This window comes from Polyodon spathula, chromosome 2 (genome assembly GCF_017654505.1).
Source record: "Polyodon spathula isolate WHYD16114869_AA chromosome 2, ASM1765450v1, whole genome shotgun sequence".
Taxonomy (NCBI): domain Eukaryota; kingdom Metazoa; phylum Chordata; class Actinopteri; order Acipenseriformes; family Polyodontidae; genus Polyodon; species Polyodon spathula.
The window spans coordinates 102193094-102205246 of record NC_054535.1 but is presented as its reverse complement, the minus strand read 5'-3'; the positions used below and the strand labels follow the sequence as shown (position 1 = coordinate 102205246).

At 34.9% G+C, this 12153-nt stretch overlaps 1 protein-coding gene across 1 annotated transcript in view; it reads left to right on the top strand.

The window, feature by feature from the left end:
* The window catches only part of slf1 (SMC5-SMC6 complex localization factor 1), a 64091-nt gene that overhangs the window by 29296 nt on the left and 22642 nt on the right, over positions 1–12153 (top strand). The window contains exons 16-17 of the mRNA XM_041237698.1: positions 1202–1287; positions 11535–11627. Of these exons, the coding sequence (XP_041093632.1) occupies positions 1202–1287; positions 11535–11627 (179 nt within the window). The remainder of the gene's footprint in view (positions 1–1201; positions 1288–11534; positions 11628–12153) is intronic.

Genomic DNA, 12153 nt, shown 5'->3' with positions numbered 1-12153 from the left:
TACTTATAACATCACCATGTTCAAATGTCTAGTGGGGACAGCCTCCTTTTAAATAAATCACACTTAACAACTTACAAAATGGGTTATTAGTTATTGTAAAACCATCACTATTATCAAATACTGTATGTGACCTTGCAAGAAATATCAAAATATACAACGGTAATCTTTAAACCAGCTTCATTCAAATATAGGTTTCTTAGTGCATAGATTTGAATGATGCTTCATTTTTACAGCAATACTGTAGAAAACAACTAGGCTGAATGGGGTTCTTCATAATTTTATACTAGAAACATATTGTTACTTGCCTCTATACCTTTCTCTTGCTTAGGTTTTCTTTACCCCCCCCCCCCCCCAATGCCTTGCATCACATTTGAAAAAGCAGACTGATCTTAGGCAGGCACATGCTGAAAGTTGTCAAGTGTGTCTTGAGTCATCTCAAGTTGTACACACTTTGCAAATTTGATGTGTTTGTCTGTTGTTTATTCGTTAATAACTAAAGTATGGCTATTACGGAACAGATGACACCCCCTCTACACCAACATGTTCTTCTTCCTAATAAGAAATCGGCCATCGAGCACTGAAAACACTTTACTTAGCTTGGAGATTCAACTCTTTGTATAAAACAACCCAATTATTAGATAACAAGTCTTATTTTGTAAGCACAACATTCTATTCTTGTCGCCACTCTGTCAAATGTCTTAAAGGTAGCCAATTTATGCCAAAAACCATCTTGACAGAAGAACTCAAATTATCTCTGAGAATTGCAGTAGAAATAGCCTTGAAGTAGTTGTGTAGTTATGTGAAACTAGTTTTTTTTTTTTTACTTTTGACTAGTTTTTAAAAGGCCTCCTAAGGCCAACTAGATTTATTTTTTTTTAACATGTAATAACCAGGGATGCACGCACAAACAATACATGTAATAGTAATACTGTGTGTCCTCCTATCTATACAAAAACAATACATGCATGCAAATTGAGCACCCCACCCCTCCCATCACCTCTACATAAAGGTGTAAGATCAGTGTTACAGAAACATTAGATGAATGTAATTACACTGATGAAAGCATTCACCAAAACACATGTTCACTGTTGGAATATTTGTGACCCATAGACATTTTCTCCTGATTTGCTACAGACTGATTGCAAATTATAGATAGCAAATTACAGCTATGTTTATTCAATGAGCTGTTTCTACCTTTTAGGGCATTTAAAAAGTCCCTCGGAGGTTCCAAGTTCCTCCCATCATACAAGAACATTCTAAAGGGGCTGCAGAAAGTTAACCTGGCTGGTAAGATAATTTTACTGTTGTTAATTGTATGGTGTTAAGAGTCTAATCCAAACCCTGGTAGGGTATGATCAGTGCTCCAGACAAATCACTGTTCTGACCAGCATCGAGGTCTAGCCTGTCTTGGTAGTTTTATTCTGTGCTTCTTAAGGCTGAGGCAATCCATCGATGCATCGTATCGTGTGAACACTACAGTAGTCAAGCCTGTGCATTGTTTCTGTGTAAAGGTTTTAAGCAAAAATGTGAGTTTTAACATGGGATCACATCTACGGGGAGTCTTCAGAGTGAGCAACAGAGCTAGTTAACAAGTATGGACCATGATACAGTTCTTTCCAACGTTTGGCAATAAAATAGAAGACAGCAAGAAAGTAAAGTGCAGCCTATGCGACAAGTGTCTGAGATATTCCAGAAACTCAACTTGCATGAACATTTAATGAGATGGGGCCCTGCAGAACTCCAAACAAAATCTGACCGGGGTAAAAATAAACATGTACCACCAGTGCTTCTTTTTTTGAAAAAATCCAAATAGCGACAGAACAAAGCAGATTCCAAGTATGCTTGTGAATGTAGTGACCCAAGATTCCCAAGATTGTGAGGCCTGTAAATAATGTTGTGGGAGCAGCGTTTCGAAAACTGGTTGCAAATCTTGCACCAGGCTACCAAATGCCTTGCTGAAAGACGGTGTCCAGGTAAAATATAAGCCATGGATCAATTTACTGAACTGCTGTGGACAGTGTTTACTTTTTGTAAATGAGTTATGCTGCTCTCCTGGATTGGTTGTGGTTTTTTTTTTTTAATCCAATGGGTTTTGTTTTGACCCTCAACTGGCACAAATCAACACGGATAAGGTAAGAACATTATTTAAATCTATCTCTTTTTTTTGTTACTGTATGCACAAACTGATGTCATTTAATCAGTATAGTGTTTTTTAAACATTTTACTAGTAATGTTGAAGAGAACTACTCTCTGAGTGCAGAGTATTGAAAGTGGGTAAAGTTTTCAGTTTGGTAACCTGTGTCATGTTTTACTGTGGATAAATGTCTAGTGGAGCTGTAAGTTTGGAGCACATCTCAGAAGTATATTGCTTAAGTTGTAAAGCAAATGACAATCTAGTAGCACATACTTTGTAACCAACGTTACTGTTTCGTAAAAACGTTCTGCACAGCCAGACATCCTGTTGAGAGGCAGTAAACCATTTATTAGCAGACCTATTTATAGCTTTACTAAAATATGTACTGAATACATAGTGTACAAGAGAAGTGCTATGGTAGAATAAGTATGAAACACCAACACTAATAATTTTAGTGGTGGTGCAATCGGCAGCCTAGTTTCTTATTTGATTATTGTATAGGCATTTATCAATGATAATCGATGCATTGACTTTTTATTTTTAAAATAAAGCACAAACATTACTGTTTTTGTTTTTTTTAACAGAAGATCCAACAACAGTTGTGCATTGTAGTTAAACAAAAAGGCACAACTTGCATTCAAATTAGAACAGTTCAGAAAAAAATAAATTTAACAGAGATTTAACTTGAGATTTTAACAACTGAAAAGAATAAGTGTGCATCCGCATCAGATGTCCCTTTAACATTGTAATAATAATAAAAAATACTGTGTTTTAACAGAAGTCATTTCTGTCTGAACTGTGGTTGTTCACTGCTGTTAACATGTTATGGCCAAAGCAAAACGTTTTAAGGAATCTCACAAATCCTAAGTAATTTAACTATCATACTAAATTCAGCTTATTTTTATATAATATCGCCATATAATCCAAACACAACATGCTATGAAACAAAAGAAGGTAATCAGTAGGTTTTTTATAGATTAAATTAAAAACAAAAACATATTGCCTTAATGCTTAAATCAAGAAAACGTGAATACAATAGGCCTACTTGTGATTTGGCTTGTCCAACGCAAATGTAGAGGCCTAAAGTGTGTATCCTAGCAACGTGCTGATGTTTTTTATCTACCGTACAAGCACTAAAAGCAGCACAGCCTCATACACTCAAGGTTTTAATGCAAACTGGCTTACCGTCAACAGGAGACTTCAAACTGGCTTCTAATTTGGTGTATCAATTCACCAATATGTAATTGAAGTTCAGGAAATTTAAGGACAGATGATCAATAATCGATGCAGCGATTTAATTGTTGTACCACTATTAAAGCTTTGTTTTGGTTTGGTATGGATGTTTGCATTTTACTGCATTCAGTAACTCCAGCCACAGCAATTCTATGAATGTTTTCATTTCAAGTGGTGAAGAATTGAATCTGTTTTGTGGTACGGCAATTTTGTTTGGCATAATTATTTACATACCACAGTTTTCTCATCTGGCTCCTCAAAATACTTCTAAACGTGGCTTCGCTTTGTTCCTTTGTTTAGAGATGTCATGTTATTAAAAATATATAACAAACTTCAGAAAAAAACACTTGCCATTAACTTTATTAAGGCCATGCTGGATCCAATAGCACAGCTTGCACACCCAGTCCGTAATTGTCGTACGACAATGATGCATCAATTTTGGAATTGAAACAAATTCGATTTGATCCGATTTGATGTGTGTTAAAAAATACATTGAACAATGAAAAAGACTGGGAATTCTTGCAGTTACCTGAACAAAATGGACAATCTAATTGTGTGTGTCGCCAAACAAAAATGACTCTATGATAAATCCAACAAAGATTACAAAGACTTTGAAAAAAAAGAAAACATATGGAAAGACATTGCGTTGGATGGGGCATGAATGATATGTATTATAAAACATGAAATTATGAACTGACAGCATACATAAACACATGGATTTTGTGCAGTATAGATTACTGCAAGCTTTGTACTTTTTATTTCAATTGTAGTCGAGGACATAAAGAAGCAATGGCCTAACCTGGAAACTCATATCAGAGACAGAAGCATGACAGGGCAAGAGCGGTCAGGGCTTAACAAGTTACAGTACATGAAAGTGATGGAATTTCTGACTCCATACACAGAGCAGTAGAAGGTCATTGCTAGCTTCCCAACTTTTGGATGTACAGTATTTATTACAGGAACAAGTGTTTAAATTAAGTATTGGTCATGTGGTTTCTGATGCTATGACAACTGTGTTGTGTAATATCATCTGCTTTTAAATTTGTTTTATTATGTATAGCGTAACAACATTATTGTAGATCTAGTAGAAACTTAATTAGCAAAGGTTTTAACTTCTATCAGCGTTTGTTGATCATTAAGTTTATAGTGCATTTAACATTTTTTTGTGTTCAAAGTTATGTACAACAGAATTGTTTATTTATTATTAAAATACTTAAACTAGGTAGATTTACTACAAAGTCTCCACTACACATCAGCGCTCTGAAGTACAATATTAGCACATCTAGTGTGCACAGGAGCGACGCACAACTTATTCGGCTGAAGGATGCTAAATGATGGAACGGGTACAGTGTGCAAAGGCCTTTACTCCGTGGAGTTGATACCACACCACACCCACTACAGCAGTGAAAAACAGAGTGCACCAATGAAGTGGCAGATCGACCGAGAATAAAACCCACAATGGTGTCAATCTTTCTGTTGCACCAATAGAAAAGCTACTTGGACGCAATTGCTAAGCCTCTTCCTTTTTCTAATATCCGCCCTTACTGTGGCACCAGAGAAGGCAGATACGTGATGGAATACTAGTATATGATGGTAAGTTCCTTTAAATTAATACAAAAAAAAAATAAAAATTGAAATTTGTCTTGACCAATTATACATCTAGCATATTATTCAACGTTTAACCATTTATTTAGAGTTTATACATTTTAAACGTTTAAAATTCCCATCCCTACAAATTAGTACCATCAACGGTCAAAGTGTACACTTTGTTACAGCCCTAGTAAATGCACATTTTCAATATGAAAGAGGAACACGAGTCGCTTCAGGTAGTTTGAGTCTTTGAAGACTTTTTTGTTTTTTGTTTTTAAATGATCATTCTCTAAATAAAAAAAAAAATGAAAGATTTGAAATGTTTGCCATTGATGGGCTTTCATTTGAATGCCAGTCACTGCTGTCCCAATGGCTGTTGGTGACTCAGTTCCTTCCTGTGACATTAGGATGTCGATTGGAAGTACATGAGCATGAGCAATGAGCAATGAGCATTCAATATTCTACTAACTACAGCTTCAAATAAATTACTCTTAAAAAAAACAAAAAAAGCAAAAAAAAACCCTAATCCACCTTTACCATAATGCGTGCGGCGAAGTTCAATAGCAATATATATATATATATATATATATATATATATATATATGTATATGTGTGTATGTATATGTATATATATATATATATATATATATATATATATATATATATTATATATGATATGTATATGTATATGTATATATATATATATATATATATATATATATATATATATATATATATATATATATATATATATATATATGTGTATATATATATATATATATATATATATATATATATATATATATATATATATATATATATATATATATATATCTATTTGGGTAAGATTTACTGGAATGATTTTCTTAGTGTTGGATTTTTACTAATGATAATTAGTTCTTATTCTTTTGTAATTATTCCATTTTGATATTTGTATGTTTTTATTCAGATTGTAATGTCCTTTTTACCAGCAATTAATATTAATCATAGTCTATCATTTTAGGACCGATTTTACATTGGTTTACAAATGGATAGCCTAGAATGAAAGTAATGTTGTTTTTTGGTTGTCAGGTAAACACTCTTAACTAATCTTTAACTTTCATTTATATGGGCTGTTGTCTGAACCTAATTTGATGCTGTTTGGGTGTGGTTACCTTCAGGGACTGCCATTCCTGTTCTTTTCCACACTTTCTGGCTTCTCTGACCTAATTTCCTTCCCCCAACTGCAAACACATTCTTAGCACACAGGACCCCACCCAAACTGGTTATACAAAGCAGAGGTTTTACAAAGGAATACATTAATTTATAACAGTGTTTTCAAACAGATACACACAGGTTATACAAAGTAAATGCTATAAATGATAGCATGATTATTCCAACACTTAAAACCCACACACATAGATTCTACACAGTCATAGATTGTATTAGAAATATAGGTAATTAAGATTATTCTAACATAAGCGCCATGTACTTTAAATTGGGAAGAGATTAACTGGTCACTTAACCACTTGATTCAACCCTGTAGGGACCATACTGAATAGGGAACTGCATGCCGTCTCTATAGACAAGAAAACAACAAACTAACAAGCAAATTCTTTCATGGCTAATAGTAAACTAAGCATAGGGATGCTATTTTATAGTAAGTTTACTTTAAGCTTTTTTTCTTTATTTAAGCCTTTTGTTTATATGGATGGTCGGTTACCACCAGACATATAAATGTGAATACTGTCCATAAACACTGTAGGCACTGTATAAAACTACAGTAGCCTCCTTATGGAATGTGTTAAGGGACCCTGACCTACCAATTAACTGTCTGTAGTCATCTTGGATGGTTTTCTCATGGTATGGTTTGCTCCAAATGGCTGGATGTATTTATTTAACCTTTAGTGATAATTACCTTTCATTAAAAAAAAAAAAAAAGTGTGCTGATTGTCTAGATGGATTTGTTTTATTAACCCAACTAGCCCTGTGTTTTAGTATCTTAATTAAAATTCAAAGTGAAAAGCGCTGCTTTACAAATACAATGCACGTGTTATTTTTTATTAGTGTGGAAAGTCTGGTTTAAGAAAATTTATAGAAACTGGCACCAGAATGTGTGTCCTTGCCGTGCTCGTAACTGCTGAGCTTGCAATTACCCCTGTAATGGAACTGTTGTATCCAAGTTGCAGCCATTGAAGTGATTTAACAGTGCTTCTATTAGGACTGGCATTTGTGAGGTTTTGTACAGATGGCTAAGGCCCAATTGTTAGATATTATAATTATTGTTATTATTATACATTCACCTTTGTTTCTGTCTTTGGAATTTTATTTCTATGAATGCTTATAACTTATAGCTTGGGAACTGTTCTATGGATTTCCTAATGGTAGTGGAATTAAATCTGTTCAGTTGCAAATTGTTATTAAAATGGTGCTGCCTGCATATATTGGTATGATCTGCTGTGTGCGACAAACACTCTTCTACTTTCAATATAATTCTATTTTCCCATGGTCTTTCAAGAGATATTTAACCACATCCAGCTTTCCAGTGTGTCAGGCTATGTTGAGGCAATTCAGAAATACAATTCAAACACTTTTTTTCTCCTATAATAATTTTTCTAAACAAAGATGTTATGCCAGATTTGCTCAAACAATTATTCAGACAGTCTCAAAACAATTATTCAAGCAAGTAAACATTAATTTCTAATTTTCTTTTTAATTGTATTATTGTATTTGTTTACACTTTCAGTATTTAATGGGACCTCCCTTTGGTTTAATAACAGCTTGCAGTCTTTTTGTCATACTTTGTCAAACTGTCTGGTTCAATGCTGTTCCATGTTTTGCTGTAGTTTTCTTCCATGATTTATCCTTAGATTTGACAGTGCTTCCCTTTATCCTGGAACCTACTTCATCCCACAGATTTCACCCAGTCCACTTTCTTTATCCTGGAACCTACTTCGTCCCACAGATTTCACCCATTTCACTTTCTTTACCCTGGAACCTACTTCATCCCACAGATTTCACCCAGTCCACTTTCTTTTCTGCCAACCAGTCTTGTACAAGTTTGTGTCAGGAATACTGATCTTGTTGGGACAGAAACTTTTTTTTAAATCCCAGCTGATTTCTTCAGATTCCCCTGTAGAAGAACTAGGTACGTTTAAAATCTTAGATCTTCTTCAGATTCCCCTGTAGAATACCCCTGTACATTTAAAATCCTGTCTCTTCAGATTCCCCTGTAGAATACCCCTGTACATTTAAAATCCTGTCTCTTCAGATTCCCCTGTAGAATACCCCTGTACATTTAAAATCCTGTCTCTTCAGATTCCCTTGTAGAATACCCCTGTACATTTAAAATCCTGGCTCTTCAGATTCCCTTGTAGAATACCCCTGTACATTTAAAATCATAGCTCTTCAGATTCCCCTGTAGAATACCCCTGTACATTTAAAATCATAGCTCTTCAGATTCCCCTGTAGAATACCCCTGTACATTTAAAATCCTAGCTGACTTCAGATTCAATGTTGCCTCCTCCGTGTTTCATGGTGGACTGCAGACACCCCTATTAAAGTTCTTCTGATGGCTTTCTCCACACCATCTCCTCCACTTGAGCTGAACAAATTCAATTTTGACTCATGCTGAAAAAATCGTCTTGTTTCTGGCGATATTGGCAAAAGACATATTTTCTTCTTGTTGACCACGCTGATGAAGGGCTTCTTTCTAGCAACCTGGCCATAGAATGCCCTTTATTTCACTCTATTTATTACAGTTTGTGAAAACAGTCAGAAAAAAACAACATATGAATCCAAATTAACATGTATTTATTCTAAAGTAATACAAAAATGACTACAAAAGATTTAGAAGTGAGTACTTTACAGTATAATCGTAAATCTCGAAAAACTACTCACTTCTAAATCTTTTGTAGTCATTTTTGTATTACTTTTGTATAAATACATGTTAATTTGGATTCATATGTTGTTTTTTTCTGACTTTATGTGAACGAAAAGACACACATTTGCCCGTTTTCCCATTGGAAATAGTGATATTTTGAAATATCACTGTCCTGGTCACAAAAGCAAAGTTTGTGGGGAATAATAGCCATTTTCTATACTTTTGAGGCATAAGCAATTAGGAAATAACACTTACTACCCAGGAACAAAAATTGTGTAACATAGTGTAGTCAAAAGATTACTATCAAAGGGGATTTTAGTACGGTTGGATTTAACCAAACCTTGTCTGGAGCCCAGTTATAGCACCTCTGTCTTATTAGGATTTATTTTTATACCATTTATAGCCACCCATCATTGAATTTTGCTCAGGGACGTAGACAGCACAGAGACCGCCATCTTCGGTTTGGGAAGAAAACAATATATTTGAGAGTCATCTGCATAACGATGAAATCCAAAGCCATATTTTTTAGAAATTGATCCAAGGGGAAGCATAGACACTGAAGAGCAGGGGAGCAAGGATTGGGCCTTGTGGAACTCCACACTTCACATCAGCAGTCTCAGATGAGTACTGACACAAAGAGACACACTGGCATTGAAGTGATAAATAGGAACTATTCCATTGCAAAGCAATGCCAATGTAATTCTGTAGTTTTTCCTATAAAATACCGTGGTTCAGTGTCAACAGAAAGATCATGCGACACTCAAATAGACAGTCGTCCAGTATCAGCAAACGGTGCCAGTACAGATCCTCCATAAGGCTGTTTTGGTTCTACTGTATAAGCAAAGCGAAAGCCAGAGTGAAACTTTTCCAGCAATCCATTTCAACAGAACTGATCCTGAAGCAGAGTTGACACAACTTTTTTAATCAATTTCTCAATAAAAATGGGAAACAGGCCTGTAATTTCCAAAATCATGTGGGGGACAGGAAATGTTTCTTCACAGTGCTTTCACCTCAGTCAATTTGAAATTAAGGGGAACCCTTACAGCTTTCGGCAAGGAGTTCACAATAGGAGTTAAAATAGGACCCAAAACAGGAAGGCCCTAAACTGGTTAAGGGTACTACTTGCACACGGATAGTGCCAGAGTACTCTACTTTTTTCGCCATTTTGAGACAAAATGACATTATTCTGAAAACAATGACTGTTATACTAACCTGTGTGCTTTTTTTATTTGCATAATTTATTAAATAAATTAACATCTGACAAATATTGTTAAGAAATGTATTCTAATGTATTCCTCTTCCTGATTAATTGTTTTCAGACTGCCTGAAAAATTATTAGAAAACATCTGACATAAAATCTTTGTTTAAAAAATGTGTTGTTGTAGGTTTTAATTGCATTATATACTGAATACAAATAAGCAGCTTTTTCTTTTCCACATTCAAAATCTGTATAAAAGATTACAAAAAAATAAATAACAAATGCAGCACTGCCTGAATAATTGCTGTTGTAGACACTTACAAGGTCACAAAGTGAATCAGTGGCCACTGAGCAATTCTTTTGCTCTCAGCATTGGACCACACAACCTCACCCACCCTTATCTTAATACTGACAGAAATCACAACAATTCAATTCTGTAAAATGGGGTCAAAAAACAAAAAAGGCTTCTGGGGTTACATAATTAGATTTTAAAGCATCCAGTGAATTCCTAGTAAGCTTCAGTTTCTTGCTGACACTTGCATTTCAAAAGCCATTTCTCCCAGATGTTGCAGTGAATACAGATGAGGCGTTTCAATCCTGGTACATTTTCATTTCATGAAATCTGAGTGCATTTTAAGTTTCCTACTTAGTAAACTCTGTCTAAGGTGCATCTTGTGCTCATTCCTTTTTTATGTGACTTGAAATCTCAAGGTGTTTTTTATTTTTACATATAAAAGATGCCTTTACAATAAACACTGGGCTTTATCTGTGCAAGCCAACATTCTGTACAGCCAGACACCCTGTTGAGAGGCAGTAAACCATTTATTAGCAGATTTGCAGTTTGGTATTATTCTGGCAAGTACAGAAGCACTCATGCTTGGCCTGAAACTTTCTTGTGAAGTTCAGCCATACATGAAGCCGCCTCTTTCCCTCTCTCTCTCTCTCTCTCTCTCTCTCTCTCTCTCTCTCTCTCTCTCTCTCTCTCTCTCTCTCTCTCTCTCTCTCTCTCTCTAATATTTTCACAATGATATATTGTATAAAAAAAGGGGTACACAAAAAAATATAAATAAAACCCATTGGAGCCTTTTGTGCCCGGGTGTTGTAGTTTGCTGATTTAAACATCACGTGGCACATTCGTAATGCCCAGTGGAGCTTTTGAACCCTCGGTCTGTGAAAAATACTGTCGTAACCATTGTGCTAAGGCTGTGTAGCAGAACTTCGTGACTGGAACAATACCGGCAAGGAAGTGATTTTCTAGCAGATCCAGTGCTGACTTTCACACTATAATGGAAATGGAAATTGAAATGCCCTACCAAAAAAAAAAAAAAGTCGAAATCGGTTAGCTTTTTTTCTTCTTGATTTTTAATCTTTTCTTTTTCTGCAGTCTCGAAGAAAGCTGGGTTTTTATTGTGGAATATTTGTGATTTTAGCTAGTGCCTGTTTGCATTTGCTTCTGAGCACTGCAGAGGAAAGCTAGCCGGGCACACCCTAATTTTGGATAATTGTTTTGTTGCAAGGAGAGACGGTGTTACACAGAGCCTGCAAGCGAAACCAAGCCGAGAGGTTGATCAGTGCCCTTCAGGTTCCTGGGGTTGACATTAATGTTAAAGGTAGGTCCTTGTTAATTTATAGCAAATATTTAAAAATCAATCAATCCATTCAAACTGAGCCAGATTTTAGCCAATCTGTGCATGCTTTTTTGTTTTAAGTTGCATATGTTGTGCATTCAACAAAAGGCTGTTTTTTTTTTTTTTTTCCTTAAACAGTCTCAGTCGATTTTCCAAATTTGTTTTAAACTGGTTATTTTGTAAATGTATGTACATACTTTTGAACGCATATATATATATATATATATATATATATATATATATATATATATATATATATATATATATAAAATAAAGTGTGTGTGTGTAAAATTCTAAAATTTTCTATATATATATATATTTCCACGTGACTGAAAATGACTGGGAGTATGGGGGAAAAGGTCACATGCCCATTGGTAATTGAAAAGAGCTGTTATGTCTTATATTATGGTTCCTGGCTTGAACAATACCTCCTTCTCACAACTGAATGCGTTTTCCTTTTTGACCACTGTGAAAGAAAAGGCTTTTGTTTTCTAGTTTTACTGTATCG